This window comes from Porites lutea, chromosome 2 (assembly GCF_958299795.1).
Source record: "Porites lutea chromosome 2, jaPorLute2.1, whole genome shotgun sequence".
In the NCBI taxonomy this organism is placed as follows: Eukaryota; Metazoa; Cnidaria; class Anthozoa; order Scleractinia; family Poritidae; genus Porites; species Porites lutea.
Window position 1 is genome coordinate 36,151,829 of NC_133202.1, and position 22,167 is coordinate 36,173,995.

The following is a 22,167-nucleotide window of genomic DNA, read 5'->3' on the forward strand; positions in this document are numbered from 1 at the left end:
TCCATACAACGTCAAGAGATAAGGTTATGAGAATTAATAAAATGATCGCCTAAGGCAAAATGCCTTGATCTTTTATCAAATTCTCTCAACTTATTCTTGAAGGAAATGTATAGAGATCAGTTTGGAGAATTTGTATGTGGTACTATAGCCGATGGATTTCGGTTTCTAGGACCGAGGGTTCGGAACCCGCTTATGTCACATTCAATCTCCTTTTTTTCTCTATTAAAAAAAGTTGAAGGGACTTAGACTTAGGAAAAGATTAGGAGAGTAGAAATTTGAAGAGACTTAGAAATTTCATGGACTGAGTGTAGCTAAGGGTTGATTTTCAGTGTCGCGCAATTTTTACGTGCGTACGTGCGTAAAATTTGCGCTCGCAAATAAAATAGAGGTAATGCATGAAAGGTCGCTTCTAGGCGTAAAAGTTGAACCTCGGTCAACTTCTAGTTTAAGCTCAGCACTTTTTGTCTTGCCTCTATTTTATTTACGTGATTAAAATTTGAGTGCGATTCCTTGTTGACTAACTTAGTTGTATTTTCTCAATACTAGTATGTCGACATTTCGTCCACTGTATTGTAAACAACGGGAGCTCCCTGCAGATAACTTACACGTAGTACTGTTTCAAACTGAATGCTGATATCGGCCCCTGTTAAGCTAGATAGAAGAAACTGTTTATCAATTTATCCAACCTTTACTCTTCCTTCTTGTGTTCAATTTTAGAGCTAAAAGTAACTTATAATCCACTGATTTAAGCTAAAGCGAAAACAATTTAGTGCCTTTCACTACACTCTAACTAAGATGTAGTTTTGAGATAGTTTCACAATGAGGGCGCTCAGAAAAAAAACTATTTGAGAAAAGCTATTTTAATTTGTACCCTCAGTTTTAAAAACGAAGCATCGTAAACTTCCTTTAACTAAAACGAGAACAGCGGGAGACGGGTAGATTTAGCCATTTACATGAGGAAGCCAGAAATTCGATTTCGAAAATCAGATGGCTTTGCACTATCCCCATGATAATCTTCGGAAAATATCTTTTTTTTTTCTACTCTTTTTAGCCTTACTTGCCATACTTTGTAGCGATTCCCTCTCCCCAAGGGCAAATTTTATGCAAGGCTGTAGGGTCCCGTAAGGTTAGCAGCTCATATGAAAGCTGAAAAAGAAAATTAGTTTAATCCATTTTGTCTACAATTTGATGACTGGATGCTCTAAAAAGTAAGGAGAAGTTTATTCAAGAAAATGATTTTAAGCAAAAGAGAGAGGAACCCAGGTTAAACTTTAACACCGGGTTAACGCTAATCGATCGCCCTTCGAACAACTGGGCCCAGAGGTGTTCACTGATTATTATTTGAAAGATTGGATATTAGTTAGTTACTTAGAGTTCTCAGCTAGGGAAGATTTAGAAAATCGCTTACCACACGTCCTTGAACCAGCCAAATAAAAAACAAGGTACTCAATAGCAACAGAAAAACTTTTGTTTTGCTCCCGTATAACGTCATGTGAAAGCAATCTATTAAGATAGAATAGGTATAGCCTGCAAATAAGCTCCCAAGAGGAACGGGGCGAAAAAGAAAAGCGAGCAGAGCGTGGCCGCCTATTTTTTTCTCCTCCAGCAGCTACGCTCGGCTCGCTTCGCTTTCGCCTTGCGCCATTTAGCGTAGACGCACGTCAACCGGAAGTGGACCTTTTGCATTCATCAGATTCGATTCTTGGGCAATGGTTTTGTCCAAAATCCAAAACGTCTTGGGGCAAATTGTCTCTTTTAGCCTAAAGACTCTTTATAGCGAGCGTCAAGGGGTATTAAAAGGGAAATAAATGGCCTCACTTCCGGATGACTTGCGTCACTGAGGAAAGACTCTTTAGGAACGGACCATTAGAAAAGTTATGGGGGGGGGGGGGGGTGGGGGGGAGGGGAATTTTCGAGCCGCAGGAGTTTTTTTTCGTTATCAAATTCCTTGTATGAATTTTTTTTAGGCCATAGTATGAATATTTCTTAGGGTTAATTGGCCTGCATAATTTTTTTTTTCGTTTAATTTTCCCTTGTGCGAATATTTTTTTGTACTTCGCCCGCTCCCCCGTAAGTTTTCTAATAGTCTGTTCCTTATTGCGTGAGGAGGCAGCGTGGTACCCTGGGTGCCAGAGAATTTTCTAGCGCGGTTTCCGGTTTCTGTCAAGTCTTTATCCGTCTTTATAGTGACCCGCTCTCGTGGCTTTGGCCTACGGCCGAAGATGTGTCGGCCTTCGGCCAACACCGAAAATTCGCACCGCACGCGAGAAAAACCTCTGGTACCCAGGGGAGCAGCGTGGCCGAGTGGTTAGTGCGCCGGACTTGCAATTCGGAGGCCCCAAGTTCAAGTCCAACTATGACCTCCAGCTGGATTTGTTCACGGTTGTTCCGAGTTCAAATCCTCAGCCATGCTTGTAAATAGCCAGCTGGTTTGCCTCTGGCCAGTTGGGATTCTTAACCCTGTTAAGTTTCATGATATGAATTATTTGTTTCACGCATTTGCTCGGCCCCACTTGCATCAGTGCTATAAATACTGCCGAGGGTCAATAACAGAATTATTATATTACACTGAATGTCTGCACAAGGATTCTCGGAAATTGCGCACGCTCAGTTCTTTTAGTGACGTGTTTCAGCTAATTAAATATTCATTCATCAGCGCTGACAAAAACTAATTGGTTTATGGATGGTGAATAAGTCAGGTGACTTTCACATGACTTATTCACACTTCACGAACAATACAAGGGGGTTTTCCCTAATAGATATTCTGGCTAGAAACTTGTAAGATTCTATATAAAAGGACACCCAATCCTATTCCACTATTATGTATCGCCCAAGTTAGAAAGCTACGTGTTGTCATGCAACTTTCGGCCTTTAACTCATGGTGTACTTTTCTTTGTCTCGTTCTTCATATGCAGTCGCTGTAAGTGGAAAAAGGTTGAAATATGCAGGATCAGGAGTCGATAAGCTTATGGGCTGCTGCCAGGAGAGAGACAGATAGGGGCTTCCCCAACCGGTGCGTAAACAAATATTTGAGCAGCTATTGGTTTAAGATCCCATCACATGATGTTTAAGACTGACAGGTTTTATTTAGCAACGTTCACCTAAAAACGGTAGCTCAGTTCTGCCAATTTTTCCAACTGATATCGCTCAGCCAAGGAAGCCCGAAGGAAGGAGTTAAAAACAGTCGGGTAAGTGAACAGTGTGCTGTATTCTGTAATATAAACCAGTACACCAAAGCCCTTTCAGCCAAGCTGCGTGCAGACGTCTTTTATTTTTTTGCTTAAAACAACGGAAACGAAGGTTAAAACCCTTTGAAGAAGAAGCTTTCTGTTCTTCATTTGTTACGCTGGAAATCGTTCTCAGTGTTGCGCGTAAGGGGGTAATCAGTTCTTCGTTGTTGTTCCAGCATTTACTGTTTAAGTGATTTAATACAATCAGTTGGAGCAATTGTTGAGATTCTCAATTTCTTTCTTGGTAAAGCAAAACTGTTACTTTCACCAAAAGGAGCTTCTCGGTTTTTCCAAATATTTCTCAGAAAACAGCTGCTCCCCGATCTTAAGTGAAAGAGGAAGCAAGAGCCAACAGCGCATCTTTACCCATCCTTTGATCTAAGCAAATAATCAATTCAGTGTTCATTTGGAATTTCTTGATCACAAATAGTTTCAATGAACGTATGTATACGACCGATGAACAACGAATTTTTTTGAATTGAGCCTGGCGTTCGCTGATCACGACATTCCTTTTCCTTATGCTTGAGTCTCTTCCTCCACTTGTTCGTACACTGTAGATGTTTCTCAGAAAGGAACCGCCGCCTTCGAAACGAGAGCGAAAGCGGAAGTAATAAGTCAAGCTTTACTTGTTTACATTCACAGTAAATAAATTACTGAAATTACAACATTAATACAGAAAACCTGCAAAAAAGCGGAGCTAATCGAGGCAGGTAGTATAAAGGCAGGCAGGTCAGTGCATTATCATTCTAATGACATAAAGATATACAATAATTACGAAATTACAGACGAGATTAATTACAATTATTTTATAATGAATTCAAAATACGTTACTATTTTTAAGGGATTCTTACTGAGTCGGGCATTAGAATTTGAAAAGAAATTAACAGTAACTGGGAGCGTAAAAAGACACGCACATGCACATCGGAATTGATAAGGACGATAAGTGCAAGTGGGAAAATCGCGGAATTCACGTAAACAGAGCGGTTTATTTCCAATGACGACAATTTATCGGAATTGAGATTGCTGACAAAAACCTGGAAAGAGAGCGAAAAAATAAACAGGGGCTTTTCCCCCTCAAAAATGTGAAATTTTGGGGTCTCATTCAAGTGTCTGCACAGTTTCACTTTTACTTTCACAAAACTATCACTTTACACGGTCATTGAAAAGTAAAACTGTCTGCCTCTGTTTCCCATTGATTTGCCTTTTGAAATAAAAATTGCTAACTTTTCCCTTTTTTAACAGGCTGAACGACGTTACACTTCAAAGCAAAGATGCTAACACCTTTGACAGGACTGTCATTGTGTGTTCTACTGCTAAATTTGATACCAGGAATCCAAGGCGCTTGTCTCGCAGATACACAGTGCTTTGGGAATGGGAACTACAACGCAACAACACAGACGTGTAGCTGCTACGCGCGCCAAAGAACGGGCCTATACACTGGCGAATGTTGCGAGAGTATCGGCTGCACATCACCAAACGCGACCTGCAAACACGGCTACTGCGACACTGATGGAGAGAAATGCGAGCGCTGCATGACAGGATGGAGTGGTCCAAACTGTGAAAACATCACCTCGTGCTTTCCTTGGTTTCCCTGTAGATATCATGGATCTTGCAAGAAATCTAGGAGTAGATGCGACTGTGAGCCTGGCTGGGTGGGAGACCTGTGCGATCGCTCTCTCTGCCAAGTTCCGTGCAAATATGGTGCATGCCCAAACGACCCAAAGAAATGCGAGTGTTACGACAATTATTATGGCACAGAATGTGAAAGGTAATTATTCAGCGTTTTACGGTCCAAACAGATTCCTTTTAGCGTATCAAAGGCCCCCGCAAAAAAGTCATAATATCCTGAAATTGCCATTTGGGGAGAACTTCACTGAACAGCAATTTGAAAATACTATGGAATTTTTCAAATTATAATAGCCAATGGGGTTATAATCACCTACACTGTATAATTACCTCAAGCTCAAACATCCGAAATGAAAATGATGTATTTTTAAAAGTTCTTTAATTAATGAATTTTTTTCTCGAACACACATAATAATTATTATTTTTCGTAAAGGCTTACATTTTTAGCGGAGCTCTCGCGCTCGAAGCGCGACAGCGGAGCACCTTGGGTAAGAAAATTTGATAAACTGTCCATCCGAGACAATTTGGTTATGACGTAGCGTACGAACGACCGTCCGTACACCCACTACATGTAAGTCGAAGCTAAATCTCAGGTTATTTTGGCGTGAAAGCGTATGGCCACCCGCGTCTTGTGAAGCAGACACAACTAAAGAGTCAATAAAGACGAGAACGGAAAGCGGAAAATGTTTCTGTATACGGGTTTTTTTTTTAAGCATTAAGCTTAGATTAATTGTCATGTCCACAAATTTGGAATGTAGAGAAAGAGGAAGACAGAGAAAAAGAGAAAGTAGGGCGACAGGCCAGCGAAGGTCAACGAGCAAAGGAGCTAGAGCGAGAGAGAAAAAACAAAAGGAGACATTTTCTGTTGGAGGAACAATATGAAATTTTGTAGTGGCGGGATGCTAGCGGCCACCAGGGTGAAAATGAGCGACAGTTAAAAGAGTGAACAAGAACACGTCCGACATTTCCTTCATAAAACGTGTAACTAGGGAGTGTCTGGAAGTTTCATGTAACAGTCGTGCAAAACAACGGCAAAGAAATGTACAAAAAAAGTGTGCTGCACGTGCAAAGTTGCTTTTTTACCGTTCTCGTTGCCTTCGCCGCTTAACATTATACGATTTCATATTTTGTTTGAGCAAACTGTAAAAATTATCAAGAGCTTCGCTTTTAGCTTGGCTAAATCTATATATTATTTAGCCTGGTACAACTAATAAATGCACTTATTCACTTGTTCATCGATCAGGGGGCACGTCCTCACCTTTGAAAATATCCCAACCCAAAAAGCATCTTTAAATTGACCAGAAATGCTTGGCCTCTGCTAAAATACCTTGTTAGTCCAGGTGCTTGACGAAAGATACACCAAGTTATTGATATCATCCCCTCCCCCAGATAATTTGTGCTCCTGCCTTTTCTAACCGCAGAAGTATTTCTGACTGCTTATTTGTAGATCGTACTGTGCAGCAGGATGGGAATGTTTAAACGGAGGCTACTGTGTTGATCTCCACCACTGCGTTTGTCCTCCAAACTATTCGGGTGAGTTCAAGCTTCAAGCATAGAAAACAAAAACAAGTCCGCCCGTTGACGCGTGTTTCAGCCGCCTCGTACCCAGGCCAGTTCGCGCTATCCGAATTACCAGAGAAGGCTTGGAACCGAGCGCGATAGCTCGGCGAATTTTCCCGACCAGCTTGACAGGTGACGTCACATCCGAAATCGCCGAGGACGACTGGGAGCGAGGCTGGTGTTTCAGTACTTATAACTGAACGGCCGGCATGACTAAATACCGCTGCTACATTTCTTTTTTTCCATTTGATTAGCAACTAGAAAACGTTACAACAGCAGGAGCCGATTACTTCTGACAACAGTAATGATAACATGTCAAAATACCTGAGATATTAGATGTGTTTCGATTCGAAATCTTTAGTTGACTGTTTCGGGCAGTTCTTTCAATCGGCTCACTTTTCGTTTTTTCGTACGGATTGGCCGAGAGCTCTGGCCGGTGAGTCTTTGAAACGACGTAACTGGATGGCGCAATTTGTTTCTCTGTCTCTCGTGCGCGATTTTCCAAGATCCTTTGCCGGGAATAAACCTTTAAAACCGTCAATTCAGAGTAAAAGCACTCGTATCACTTGACTTTCAACATTTCGACGTCATTTCGATCATCTGTAAAAGTCGGGGGGCGGGGGAGGGTTCTCCCTTATATAAGCCATACAGGTATGCGCCGCCCCAAAGGGTATAGTTTTTGCGCCGTTTTGGTCTGAAAACGGGTATAGACTGTATCCGTTTTGGTCTGGAATCGGGTAGAGTTTTCGAGGAAACTACGGGAGTGTATGAAAGTATTTATCGTTTCAATTCCAAATGAATAAGAAAGAAAGAGAAATATGCGAATTCGAGGTGGATTTTAAGACGTCTTTCTCATTGACATTCTAAACCTAAGTAATGGTGGTGACATAATTTCTTAGAGACCAGGTCTGAAAACGGGTGTAAAAAATGACAATTTTCGGTCTGAAATAAGGTCAGGATTTGGAGAACCGGGCGGCACACCCCCACCAAGAATTCCCAGGTGTACCCCCCCCCCGGGATAATAGCATTGACCATTTTTAAATTAAAAGTTGCAGGCGCGCGGTGGCCAGTGTATAGTATCAAGTGGCTATTAAGAACAACTTTCAAAATTGGGGGTATGAGCATGGTATTGTTGTTTTAGAGCAACTCTGTGCAGAAGTCACTTATAGTGCGTTAAACGTATACATGTATTCAACTATTCCTGTGAAGAAGATATGAAACAAATTTCATCAGGGAGCAGTAACCAAAATAACCTTTTTGGTGATTTTTTCTGGCATACCGTAAAATTCCGAAAATAAGCCCCTCCATGTATAAGCCCTCCAAATATAAGCCCCCCCATCCGGTAACGCAAAAAACCCTCCGTTAAATCACCCCTCCAAGTATAACGCCCCCCGAGGGCTTGTACTTGGAAAACTGCCCTCAAATATAAAGTAAAGCAAAGCCAAAACGGTAAATTTACTCCCAACTATAAGGCTAGCCCATTCGATTTTGAAACGCAAATTTCCCTCCGTAGATGAGCCCCTCCAAAAATAAGCCCTTCAAAAAGGGCTTTTGAAAAATATAAGCCCCGGGGCTTATTTTCGGAATTTTACGGTAAAATTAAAACTTTAAAATTCCTTTGCCAGCTGTTGCCGGCAACAGACGACAGTGAGCAGTTCCAATACCTTTTCAAACTTTTATGGCCATTAATTACAAATCTGGAGCATTATTTTTGGCAATCAATTGATGCAACAAAAAGTTAAAGATTTTTAAAAACAGTTCAAAAAGAATTTCAGGTATAGCGTGACAATAACCCCGGCTTTCAGAGATGGCGTGACAATAGCCCCGGCTTTCGCAGATAGCGTGACAATAGCCTCTGCTTTTACAGATGGCGTGACAATAGCCCCGGCCTTTAAGATGTCGCCCCATTTAAGGGAATCCGGATTCCGCAATCCGGTAAATTTTTGCTTGTGGGATCCGGAATCCGGGAAAAGTTTTGCTCGTGAAATACTGAATCCTGGACTTTGGAATCCCGAATCCTAAGATTGGAATCCAGAATCCAAGTTCCACAGAAAATGACTGGAATCCAGTACCTGGAATCTGAAATTCACGGCGAGGAATCCAGAATCCAAGACTGTCTTAGATTCCCTAACATGGGGCGCAAGATGACTCCATATATTATCCGCACGCCGAAATGTGATTGAAATTTATTGATTTACAAACCAAAAAAACCCTATCTATTTAATACAAAATCCCATCTGTCTTGTGTGAATACAGGGGAACATTGTGAGACCATCAGTGAATGCACTGTGCCCTGTGAACATGGACGATGTACCCACAAACCTGACGTGTGCGAGTGTGAGACCAATTGGGGGCCTCCAGGAAACTGCAGTATCTACGAGGGTCCTTGTTTCAACTGCTCCTCTGAAGGAGGAACCTGCAAGGATGGTCCTAACACGTGCAAGTGTAAACCAGGTATGAATGATGATACACAATGTCCTTTACTCCTAAATGAGATTTTAGTGCTATTTCCAGTACTCACTATAATTTTGGTGACTGTTGGCAGGGAAAATGTTTCATTGATGCCCTTGAAAAAAGCCCACGAGTACAGACGTCTCTCCTCACAGCTCAAGGTACGTTTCGCGGGAAAGTCCCTTGTGGTCATGAGGAGCGAGGACAGACGGCTGTATTCGTAGGCTAAAAAAAGCAAACCCGTCACACAGCTGCTAGTTCTTGGTGATTTTTTTTCAAGGTAGGATATTATATCTGACTTGTCTCCCGTCCCTTTCCTCTAAGGATATATGGGTCCACAATGCTCCGAAAAGACTTGTGATGGATGTGTTAATGGACGGTGCCATCTGGCCCCTCTTGGCAAGTCATGTGCCTGTGATGCTGGCTGGGCCAACCAAGTTCACGTCCCTGGATTTGATCCCTTGCACGGACCCTGTACGATAATCAGATACTGTATGGTGCCGTGTGTTCATGGTGCATGTCCACACGATCCTTACAGCTGTGAGTGTAGTTCTGCTCAATACGTGGGCACCGAGTGCGACACGATTAGGTGTCCAAAGTGCTGTCCACCAGAGACGTGTGATTGCTCTTCTCTTGCCAATATTCACTGCCGTCCTACTTGGCATCACGATTGCTGCCTGTTGAAGTCTTGCTTCAGGGGAGACACCTTGGTTCACACTGCCAGAGGAATGGTACCGATCGAAACCATCAAGGAAGGCGATATGGTAGTGACTCGTCATGAAGGCGACGATTCTTCTGTGACTTATCTGCGTCGTGTTGACCAAGTTCGGAAGCAGTTTGTGCCAAAAATTGATCTCGTTGTGTTTCGCACGCACGAGGAGGACATCTGGGTAACGCGCGACCATCCGTTCTTTGAAACTCTAACCGGCAAGTGGATGAGTGCTGTGAATGTAACGACCTCGCATTCTCTCCAAGGTTTGAATGGTAAAATGGTGAAACTGAAGAATCACCTGAAGGCGTCGCAACTTCTCACATCAGCCGACGAGTCTGGTCTTGTTGCTGTTTACGATCTATCCGTAGATGAGTACGATCGATACACCGTCGGGAAAGATGGGCTGCTCGTGTCTGCGTGTAACAACTCGGATGACTTGGAGCACAGGGACAAGCAAGTCTGGGGTGAAGCAGCGCATCCAAACTTCGATAGCAGCTCAGTTGGTGAAACACAGACATTTGAGGTAACTAAAGCGAGGTTTGAATTAAAGAGTCAGCCAGAAGGCAAAGAGGCGTTGACAGAGAAAAACATACCGCACACTAAGTCTTCCAGTCGTAGAGCTATGGTAAAACAGGCAATTACCCCTGGATCAGCATAAAGTAATGTAGGTCTAACTTTCAAAGCTTTTCAAACTCTTTTAGTCCTTTTGAAATAACGTGGATGCGAGGTATCTTTTACACTTTTTGTCTATGAGGGCGACAAAAATCGAATATCTTTGCGCATAGTTATTAGAGGAGACTGGTTATAAAAAGCGGCAAACATCAATGATAAAAACAACAGTGCTGCAGTTTATGTTGGAAGCACCCTGAAAGTGTACAATCCTTTGCTTTCTGTTGGCAAATTGTTACGGAATAAATTAATGCAACGTTTTTATTGGTCAATGCAATCAAAATGATAGGAATTCTTTTGAACGTTGTGCACTTTCAGGTCCACAAAAACATATAACAAAGGAATCTGACGGGTTTCATAACCATTCCACTCAATTAACTATGCTTTGCGTGAATACTGACTCTTGATTGGATAAAATTACACGGGAGTCCGTACCCCGAACACGGATTTTGCTTAGTTCTGTTGTCCAACAGTAACCATCCATACCCCTGGATCAGTATAATGTAATGTAGATCTATTAAAACTAGTTTTCAAACTCTTTTAGATTATTTGAAATAACGTGGATGCGAGGTATCTTTTACACTTTTTGTCTATCGAATATCTCTGTAACAGTTTTTGTGTATTGTTTCGTAACCAGGTCGCCAAAGAAGAGCTGAACTTGAACGACGATCGCTCTGATACTGGCAACTCAGGCGAGGTAGGTCCCACCGTGGCTATAGTGATCGGAAGTGTACTGGCTGCCATGTGTCTGGTGGTGGCGTTGTTTCTCATCATCAAGTATCGTGGCCACAAGAAGCGACGTACAGAGCTACAGCCACTGGTGGCCCACTCCTAAGGCTTTAACCGAAATAGAACGTTGCTGCAAGAAAATTGTAGGAAAAGGCTGAAGATTGCAGACATTCTCTCCTGTAGCAGATTCGCGCTCAGCTAAGTTTAGAATTAGTGTGCAGAGCATAACCTCAATGGCAGTATCAGAGACAGAATTGATCAGTGACAATGATAGAATTGCATGAAAGTAAACAAGCTGTTGTAAAGGAAACGAAGCCTGTTTGGACTTTTTTAGTTTGCATTTTATTTTCGTATTTTTCAAAATGTGACCGCGGAAAAATTCAGAAAGCACACAGTTGTCTTGGGAGGAGGGCTTTCTTGATCATTGTAACATGTTTCATTTTGACAGTAAGGCATCTAAACCTATTAAAAACTTGACCTCCCCCTCTGTCAGACCAAGGTCAGCTATGGGTGACGGTTTATGTAGTTATAATAGGTATAGTCCGTGGTCGAAATCTTATGTTGTCATTGATGTCACCGGGATTCAAGATCAGATGCAGCCTCTCTGGTAGTAGCTTTGAAGCAATATTCTAAACATAAAAACTTATAAACCTTGAGCGAAAAGTACACAGGTGATCAAGGACTGTGATTTTAATTGTCTCAGAAGTTAGTATTGAAAAATAAAAGCCTATCGTATGAATCGTATGAATCTATGGATACTGTGTCTTGTAGTGACAACTATGTTACTAGTTTATTCTTTCGTTTCCTAACATCTCACCCTATGCAGCGCGTGCTTACAAGCGTGACCACACAAACGTAGAAATCTGTAAAGGCCAGTGATAATCACGGGAAACTTGAAAAGAACAAATATAATATTTCCTTTTCAAATTCTTAGACATTTCTCGGCGTTTATCGGAGCGCGTTTGAAGAGAAACCACGTCCAGTGAAAAGTAAGTAAATGCCTGGGTTACTTAAAAGTGGCAAGGTATAGCTGGGTATTCTGCGGTTAAGCCGTTGTGTGCTATTCCTAGGAAATCTACGAGCGAAAAAAATGTCTTCTGTACAGTTGCTCTCATTTATTACAACATGTACACCATAAGCCACCTAGTGAAGTAGTATTTCAGTTAAATATTTGTGAGCAACTTTTAATTTTTTTTGCCATAAGGCAATTGCCAATAATCTGCCACAGTAATTATAGAGATTTAACAACTCTCATTCGTATCGACTCATGAAACTGAATTTATGAAATTTTCATAATTTATCTGAGCTGTGGCACCCGCGAAGTTAAGTATCAAATGACTGATTATTTTTTACGCATTGTATGTGTTTTTGAAGACTCATAAAAAAGTGGTCTTGGTTACAAACAGTAATGCCCACACCGTTAAAAAGGCAAATTTCTGGCACTGCTGTAATGTGCAGCTACAAGATAATGTTCCTACATACACCACTGCACCAAGGAAATTTATCGAAGAGAAACAACTTCGACTATTCTCTAGTGATATGAAAATCATTTCAATATTACTTTACCCCACTTTTTTTCTACATGTGATAAGGTCAGTTGCGAAGAATTTTGCACGCCTCGTACCTTTATAAAAGCTTTGTCAGTTTTAGGTTTCTTTGAAGCTATTTACCTTCATTGGTAGTATTGGCTGGCTGAAAGAATAGATTCGCCTATCTGCCATGGCTCACTTTACAGTTTTCAGACATTTCACCCATATATACACTTAATACTTTTAATACAAAGAATTATATACTGTTAACACTAAGGCAGCTCTGCTAAAAGTGACCTCCCACCTAAGAAACTGCCTAGCAGGAAATAGCCCGCATGTACAGGTTGTTGCATATCAGCAAATATTCAGTCACGAGAAACGAGAAACCGTTTTTAATAACAACAGTTTACAGGAAAGATGTTAAAATCGCTTTCTTCGTCTTTTCTTTCCTTAATGCAAGTTTGGTACAGCGAAAGAGAATCGGCGGGTCAAACGTTGAACTTAATGCTAATGAGCGGAAACAATACGGTTTTAATTTTTAGCATTAGGCTGGTCAAATGTGAAATTCGACGTTTGACCTGGGACTGACCTGTTCTGGCTTTACAACCTTTCATCTGTTCAGCCTCCCAACACATGACAATCGTTACTGAATAATTCATTCATTGTTGGTCTTGCAGCTACGATGTCACGACGCTTATCACACTTCCGTTGAAGAACATTTGAGTTGCACCTCTAGTTTTCATTAATTTCATAAGAATTCTTTCCGTTTGCGTTTTGTCGGTTTATCCAAACAACATCATGCCGCCTACGACATTTCAGGAATAATTTTCTGAAATATCGGTGGATAGTCGCTCGATCCAATTTATAGTTAGCCTGCGAGCACGCTCTCCTAGTTGGGCGAGCGAAGAGAGCCGCGCGAGAACGCGCGAGCGAGCAGCGAAGCCGAGGGGCTTTCGCGTCTCCTCTCGCGTGTCTACTTTTCACGATATCCTCCAAATGGAGAGCTTGCTCGCAGGTTAATTTGTAGTGATCACGCGCGGACGTGAAAACTAGAGCTGCTATTCGGATGGGGGTCACATTTTCTTAAACATCTTCTTTGTAAGCCTATAAGGTTTTCTTGTGGAGTGTTTCATTTGAACAATATTTATATTATAGATCACATTAAATTTTTTTGGTAGATCGATCAACGTTCTTGCAAAACTCGTCAAAATGCGCAAGACTCTTAATATTGGATCAGGCCTTTGCTTGATTCTCCACTTCGTGTTAGATGTTAATGGACACTGCCACCCAGATACGCAGTGCTTTGGAAATGGCAACTACGACCAAAAGACACAGACATGTGAGTGTTACGAGCGGGCTAGAGTTGGCAAATACACTGGAGAATGTTGCGAGAGTATTGGCTGTAAACTAAATGCTACTTGCAAACACGGCTACTGCGACACTGATGGCATACACTGCAAGCGGTGCCAGACAGGATGGACTGGATCAAACTGTGAAAATGTTAGTTCGTGCTTTCCCTGGTTTCCCTGTAGATATCATGGATCCTGCAAGAAATCTAGGAGCAAATGTGACTGTGAGCCTGGCTGGGTGGGAGACCTGTGCGATCGCTCGCTCTGCCAAGTTCCGTGCAAATATGGCGCATGCCCAAACGACCCAAAGAAATGCGAGTGTTACGAAAATTTTTATGGCAAAGAATGTGAAAGGTAATAATGTTTGTATATATTGTTCTACAAATTCGACTAGGTATTCAATCAACGCATGAGATCATAGTAGGACACTTTCCTATTATAGCCCTTGATCAACGCCATTACTGAAATACATCATCTATTTTCACGGCGTTACACATAGGGCTTACTGTGCCGAAGGATGGAAATGCTTGAACGGAGGCTACTGTGTTGATGAGAAGCACTGCGCATGTCCACCACATTACACAGGTGGGAGCTACAGATCACACTATAGTAACTAAACTGAATAAAACAATAGTGAAGGAAAATACCAAACGGATCAAAAATAGCGTGCTCGCAGGCTAGGTTGATTTTGCTTTATGCATGAAGACATCTGCACGTACGCAAATGAACTTAAATAAATCTAAAATTGTAAATCCTGATATTCACCTAGCTTTCCTGTATCTCGCGCTTCCTTACATACTTTGCATACATTTTACTTCATTTGAAAAGGTCCCTAAACAATGGACCTTCACAATGATTACAAGTTTCATTAAATGATTACGATTTTCATTAAATCAAAGACAAAATATTTACATTTACTTATGAAACGCTATTTGCAAGAAGTAAAATCTTAGGTGCGAAAATGTGATAAAGTCATCAAAATTAGAATAGAGCGACAGAGTCCCGGGAACAGAGTAGGTCCTGGCTCAAATTGATCATGTTGAACTTAGATTTATTTATTTTCTTGCACGTTATCTAGCGAGTCTAACTCAACTTCTTGTTTTAAAAGAACTCTACATCTCTTTTTCTTTCAAAATATTTCTCCTTTCCTGATTGGTCTAACGTTGCCTGATTGGCCTGGCTTATTCTTTATAACTAGCTAGCATTGACCAAATTTGGAAGCTAAATGCTGATATCAGTACAATTGACGTCAATTGTCCTGAAATCAACAGAAAAAAGGGACAAACGCTATGCGAAGAATAAAAAATTTAGTTAACTAGATAGCAGGAATAAAGCATGATTGGCATAAGCATCCCTTCATATCCTGACACTGCCGAGGACCAGCCAAATTTGTGAGTTTACGCAACTGGACGGCAGGAAGAAGATGACGGCAAATCGCTTGTGCGTGACGAACGTGACAAGGCTATTACTTGCGTGTTTTGCCGTGATCTTCACTAACATCAATGTTTTCTGGTCTTTCACAAAAAATATCTGTTTAAAGGAAAGAGAAGTTTGGCGAAAAGTTATTTAGAACAAAATTATTGTCACGCTTGTCACACAAGGTTTGCAGCCCAGGGACCCCACTCACATATTTTAATGACGGAGAGGGGGGGGGGAAGGATTTTTTTGGGTCTGACATTTTGGCCAAGAGGGATTTTTTGGGGTCTATGAAAGACGCCGGGATTTTTTGGGGTCGCGAAAACAACACAGGGATTTTTTTGGGTATTGTATTTTTCATCAGCTCAAATCAGCAATAACATAAGCGCAATTTATAGTTTTGTTTTTGACCAAAACCAAAGTTGAAGTTGGCATGTTTTAGCTTTTCAGAAGATAAATAATAAAATTTGCTGATGCAAAAACACTGAGGGATTTTTTTGGGTATGCTAAAAAAAGTAGGGATTTTTTTGGGTAGACAAATTCTGAAGTTGGGATTTTTTGGGGTATAAAATATGAACCTCTGTCGGACCCCCCGTCATTAAAATATGTGAGTGGGGCCCCTGGGGTTTGCAGTCTTCTTTCCTCTCCTGTCCTGTTGTGTAAGTTCACTATTTATGAAGCGACGGGAGCTTAAATAGATCGAGTTTAGCATGTTTTGTTGAAGTTGGAAATATTTTGAATGAATGATAATGAAACAACTATAGGCCACTTGCACGATGGCATCATTTTACTACTACAACCAGAATCCTTCAGGGTTTTGCTTTCTTGTGCAAATTAGGGCTTTTGTTATTTAATCCTCGCTGGATTACCAAATTTAAACATAAAAAGGAAAAACGTACGGGATTCAAAAAGGGTAAAAAGGCCTATTGGCTTAGGCTTTCGTATGATATGAAGAATTATGCAGATCTCGGAGGGTATCTGCCTCGATCACTGATGCTAATTCTTGGCATCATGCTCAGCCCCATGTAAAAACTGTTAATGATAAACATTTCGGTTAAGGCAAAAGAAATAACTTTCTCTACCAGTACATATGACTATCGTTTATAAAATAGGTCTGTTGGTCCCGCAAATAGCCACCCTGCGAGAAAAAGGTTTCTCTCTTGTATGGCTTTTAGCGTTTACGACGTCGTTCGCGTGGCTTGTCTGTCGCGTAGTTGGAAACGCCCTCCTGGGGCGTATAAAACAAACCAACTACTGGGCTGACAAGCCACGCGAACGACTTCGTTAGCGCTAAAAGTCGTGCAAGAGAGAAACCTCTGCTCGTAGGATAGCGAACAGGCCCATGTTAAAAAAAGGCGGTGCAATTTCCCATCTTTGTTAATCTAGGGGAGCAGTGTGAAACCATCACTGGATGCAGCGTGCCCTGTGAACATGGGCGATGTTCCAAAAAACCTGATGTGTGTGAGTGTGAGACCAATTGGGGGCCTCCAGGAAAATGCAATGTTTACAAAGGCCCTTGCCTCAACTGCTCTTCTCATGGGGGGACCTGCGAGAATGGTCCTTATACGTGCAAGTGTAAACCAGGTTTGTTTGTTCTCTAATCCTGTTTACACGAGCTCTTGAAAACGTGATGTCAATTTAGTTAGGATAGGATCTTTTTTCTCGGAAAGGAACCTGTTCTTAGACTTGTTTAGAAGTCTATCTAGTGAGAAAGGAAGTATCTCAGTGGCTGGAATAAAGAGAAGAGTCAATTAAAACAACAGGAAAGCATTTGTCCTCTTTTTATCTTTTCCAAGTGTTGACATTTGCTTACAATCACTTTCATTTTCGAATCAATTTGGTACTTGCTTCTCACAAAAAACCTCCCCTTCCTGTAGAAACGCCACACAAAAACATTGCTAGTGGTTTTTCAAGAGAAGCCAACTAAATAACAAATAGTTATATATATTTTTTACCTGTGCCCAGAGCCGATAGCTGTAGCCATCCACTGCACGGGCACTACACGAAATAGTAAAAACGGTAACTAATCGAATACGCTTTGATTTGACATTTTTTAAAGGTTATACTGGTCTACTATGTTCTGAACAGAGGTGCGATGGATGCGCTCATGGGCGATGTCATTTAGACAGCGAGGGCAAATCATGTTATTGCGACTATGGGTGGACCAATGAAATCCACGTCCCTGGTTTTAATATGTTCAAAGGACCTTGCAAGATAATCCAATTTTGCCTGACCCCATGCCACCATGGTTCGTGTAAAGAAGATCCCTACAAATGCCAGTGCCATCCTCCTTATGTGGGGAGCGAGTGTGACACGATTCAGTGTCCAAAGTGCTGCCCTCCGCAGACGTGTGACTGCAGTACTCCCGATGCAATCCAGTGTCGCCCTAAGTGGCACCATGACTGCTGCTTGTTAAAGTCTTGCTTCACAGGAGACACCTTGGTTCACACCGCCAGAGGACTGGTACCGATCGAAACTATCAAGGAAGGAGACATGGTCGTGACTCGACATGAGAATGAGGCTCCCTCCGTGACTCACCTGCGTCGCGTTGACCAGGTTCGGCGACGAAACGTAACCGAGAAGGATCTAGTTGTGTTCAGAATGCATGACGAAGACATCTGGGTCACGCGCGAACATCCTTTCTTTGAGACTGTTACTGGCTCCTGGATGACTGCTGGAAATGTAACAGCGTCACATTCGCTTCAGGGTTTGCATGGCAAAATGGTGAAACTGCAGGCTCACCTTAAGGCCTCGGAACTACTTGCGTTGTCCGAAGAAGCAACTCTCTTTACTGTTTACGATCTTTCAATTGACGAGTACGATCGATACGCCGTCGGAAAACACGGGTTACTGGTGTCCGCGTGTGATAATTTGACCGAGCTTGAGTTACGAGACCGAAAGATTTGGGATAACGCAATGCATCGCATCTTCTTAAGCACTTTCAAAAAGGTAAGAAATACTACTATATTTATTAACTGGGTTCAATACAGAGCAAACGAAATGTTTTCTTTACCTGAGAAATGCTCAAAAGGGAGTGGGGGTACTAAAGACTGGTATGTGTTCGCAAAACAAAGTAACCTGGGCCCAGTTGTTCGAAGGCCGATCAAAAGCATTTTCTCGGATAATTTTCTCGGTTATTTTTAGAGCTTCCAGTCATCAACTTGTAGACAAAAACAATTAAAACTGAAATGCTTTTTAAGCTTTCAAATGTGAATTCAAATCTCGCACTAACCCTGGGTTATCTTAACCCAGCTTTGAACAACTCGGCCCTGATTATTTTATTGCCGGAGGGCCCCCAAAAAAAAAATCATAAATGACGGTCAATTATATGTATGAGGAAAAACTATTTGGATCAGTCTAGTGTACGAGTAAGCATCAATTGCATATAATTCTAATTATTAAATGACTGGATTTTCAGGTGGAGTAATATCAACTGTTTTACCTACTAAATACTTTTAACTTCTTTAAAAGGTTGATAATGACGACAACACTGGTTTTTTGGTCGCGCTTATCGGTGGAGTGCTGGGTTTCCTTTGCTTGGTAGTGCTGTTGATCGTGGCTGTGTGGAGGTACCGTGTACATAAAAAGGGGAGCTATAATGTGGAGCGAGCCCGTCTGATAGATAACGATGAAAAGATGGCGGCAAACTAACTGTTGTACTTCTCGTAATTCGTTTATGGTAGACGAGTTAGTTCAAGACAAATTTGCCAAAAATATAAACACAGAATTATAAACGAGTACACTAATCTAAACGAGTATATATGTTACTGGTATATATTGAAAACGGGAGCCCATAACCCGGATTGGTTAACTCCCTTGTGCCCATGCAACGGCGTTTTCACAGACCAATTTTTTTAAATAGGCGGTTTTCCCGCAAATTTCCACTATCAAATAAATTTGAAAAAAAAGTTAGCGATAGCTGGAGACCAGAAAACACAATATCTGATATTGTAATGGCATATTCTTTCTTTTTTTATCATATACTGTATCATACGACAGATTTTCACATTTTGTGGGAAGTGGAGCCTCCACGCCCCATTTTCGGGGGAAAGGTTCTCAAAAATGATGTAAAAAACTAACGCCGTTGTATAGGCTTTTGAACTCCTGTTATAATTATTATATTACTCTCGTAAAACCCACTAAAAGTGGGGCTGTTTTCACGGTGTATTACGAATTTTTCACTCTCAGGGATAGTAGGAAGAGAAACAGGCACGAGAGCGAATTTTTTTTCCCGCTTAAGTCATGGATATGTCGCTCGCTCTGATCTTTCAACACGACAATGGACTACCAGTTGTCTAGGTTTTCAATATCTTTACGGGAGCCTGAGCCACAAAAAATGTGTTTGTTCTAAGATCCAAAGAGAAGGAAAGAAACAAATTTAGGTTGGTGCAAGGAAATTAGCAAGAAGGAATAATAACCACATGCCACTAATGAAAGCATTACGGAACGGCGCCTGTAGATCCGTGTCGCCCGCAAAATCTACAGGCGCGATTCCGTAATGGTTTTAAGGTTGGGAAATGATAAGGGTTACATTGCAGGAACAGAAAAAAGAAAAAAAAAAACAACTAAAGAATGTGATATAGCCAGGAGCCCATATGGGCTCCTGATATAGTTAAATAGGATAATACACAGAATTATCAGCTACACCTTACACTATGTCATAATGGCGTTGGCAGAATGTTGGCTTTGAAAAAATAAAACGACAAAAAATAGTGATGGGAGACTGAATTTAAAGTATTTTTATTTGCTAAAAATTTACAGTAAATAAGTTAAGACACAAAATATAATACATAATATATTTACAAGCAAGTTAAGATCTAAAAATGCTCGAATAGCTATAAAATGCTGGTCAAGATAAAGCACGGCTTAGCCATAAGAAATATCCGTTCTCACAAATGTAGCCAACTTGGTCTGCTGATTATCTGACGAGCGTTGTCTGTACACATTCGATCAAGTTTCTTACCAAAGCGAAGTCAGTTTGCGAATGCAGACCTAGTCAATTCACATTACAGTACCAAGTACAAACGCATGTTCTGGCCGGGAATAGCGCTATTTGCTAATTCCAAAAATAAATTAAGTGTAGGATACAAAGGTTAAGGTTAACCTTCTGTTTCGTCTCTTGAAGTCCTTGAATTTTCCAAATTTCACCCTTTTTTGTATTAGCGAACAATTCGCGTTTGAGTTTGATAGATGTATCCATCCGACAAAGAGCGCCCCTCAGCAGGTATTTGCAATAACCAAACTCCATTACTTGTTGGAGTCTTTCCTTTTGGCTGGGTGAAATAAAGTGAACAGCACGGCGTCGGGCGCAGGCGATGAATCACATTTGAAGGAGTTTTCATCATTGCACAAGTTCAAAAGCATTAGTAGATCTCTTTCGATGGGATTATTCGTCGTTGTACAAGTCCAAAAGAGCCTCCGACGCTTCCACTGTGACGGTCAGCGTTCCAATCTTAGTCTCATCACTCTCTATATCATACACTGCAATCAAGACCGGGAAAGAATGTTGTGCGTGATATTCTACGCAACTAAACGCATGCAGTTAAACGTAAGGTAAATCAGGCTGAGGCCAGGGACTTTGAAATTGGAAATAACATGAAAAAGGGTCATTTTGTTAAATGATTTAAACTTTAATCACACCAAGGAGAAGCAAACGCTATTTTGTTCTTTATTTTTCTGCATTCTGCAAGACCACAGCACTTGCTCAATTATTCGAAAGCAAGGGCAGCCCTTACGAAACTTTATACTTAAAGAATAATAGTGTCATGAAAGATATTGTTCATCGAGGATAATGTTTGTAAAGGGTTTCATTTATCGTTTGCCTCACATAGAAACTGATCGCGACGTTTCGAACGCATACTGCAGGTCTTCATCAGGTGATAATGTCGATTTACTGACTAGAACGTTTTATACCACCGTGGTTGTTAGTGATTGGTGTATCACGAATCGCGCTTATCGTTGGTGGGTTTCGATCCAAGGCATCGTTGGCATTATTGGGGGAGAGGGGGGGGAAGGGAACTGTTTCCTCAGCGATCCATTGTGGTAGCGGTCGGCTGCTAAGTTGCCTGATCGTAGGCATCCACCCTTCAGGAATCTCAATTCCACTGTCCCTGTTAATATTGTTATGGTGATGTCTAGTGCGAGTAACCTCTTTAATTCAACGAGAGTACCAGTGAGGGTCTCGGTCCATGAACTTAACCTCCTCCCAGAGCGGATAATGCCAGGTCTTATTGGCGTGTTCAGAAACGGCTGAGTTGGCGAAAGCCGTATGTCCTTATCGTGCTCCTTAACCCGTTCATGCATGTACCTTCCTGTTTCGCCAATTCATATATTGCCGCATTCACAATGAGTCTCATACAATACACCATCTTGTTTGCGCGAATATAAACAGCATCCTTAGGTCGCACTAAGTGTGATCTTAGTGTCGTATCTAGACTTGCTACAAGTCGACCTCTTGGCGAGCGGAGCGAGCCTTTTTTGTCCGCGAAGCGGCCGACCGCGAGCGACGAAGTCGCGAGAGGTCCGACGAAGGACTTTTTTGAAAGTCTATGTTGTATCGGACTTGAAAACAGATCGTATGCCATGCTTTTGCAGGCAACGACGAAGTGGTTTAGATAACCCTTTGAGGTACGGTGGAACCGCTGTAGATTTAATTTCGGTTGTGGGGTCTTTACTAGATATCGGCTGATTCTTGGATTTCGTGATGTTAGCTACAAAAGAGTAGGAGTTACCGTATTCGTTAGAGACAAGGACAGAGGATAAATGCTTCTTTTCCTCAGAGATAACAGATGGCTTGGTGATAATATTTTTCGATCGATCATACAAGCACTTGACAACACCGTGTTTAACTGATTGAGGGTGGTGTGACTCACAAGACAGGTACTGATCAGTTTGCG

The 22,167-nt window shown here is 41.5% G+C and overlaps 3 protein-coding genes across 4 annotated transcripts in view; 2 read left to right on the plus strand and 1 right to left on the minus strand.

The window, feature by feature from the left end:
* The first annotated feature begins 3,128 nt into the window (after positions 1 to 3,128).
* Positions 3,129 to 11,721, plus strand: LOC140928494 (uncharacterized). The gene is made up of 6 exons (XM_073378246.1): positions 3,129 to 3,188; positions 4,473 to 4,998; positions 6,304 to 6,389; positions 8,673 to 8,870; positions 9,192 to 10,102; positions 10,886 to 11,721. Exons 2-6 carry the CDS (start codon positions 4,502 to 4,504, stop codon positions 11,081 to 11,083), a joined length of 1,890 nt encoding a protein of 629 aa, XP_073234347.1. The 5' UTR covers positions 3,129 to 3,188; positions 4,473 to 4,501; the 3' UTR covers positions 11,084 to 11,721.
* Positions 11,722 to 13,235: 1,514 nt separating this feature from the next.
* Positions 13,236 to 19,129, plus strand: LOC140926925 (uncharacterized). The gene is made up of 5 exons (XM_073376599.1): positions 13,236 to 14,209; positions 14,355 to 14,440; positions 16,658 to 16,855; positions 17,331 to 18,220; positions 18,743 to 19,129. The coding sequence occupies exons 1-5, from the start codon at positions 13,716 to 13,718 to the stop codon at positions 18,920 to 18,922; spliced, it is 1,848 nt and encodes a 615-aa protein (XP_073232700.1). The 5' UTR covers positions 13,236 to 13,715; the 3' UTR covers positions 18,923 to 19,129.
* Positions 19,130 to 19,987: 858 nt separating this feature from the next.
* Positions 19,988 to 22,167, minus strand: part of LOC140928496 (protein fantom-like) — a 56,594-nt gene continuing 54,414 nt past the window's right edge. For both annotated transcript variants that reach the window (XM_073378250.1, XM_073378249.1), the window contains exon 41: positions 19,988 to 20,752. In XM_073378250.1, coding sequence (XP_073234351.1) covers positions 20,658 to 20,752 — 95 coding nt within the window. In that variant the 3' untranslated portion in view covers positions 19,988 to 20,657. The remainder of the gene's footprint in view (positions 20,753 to 22,167) is intronic.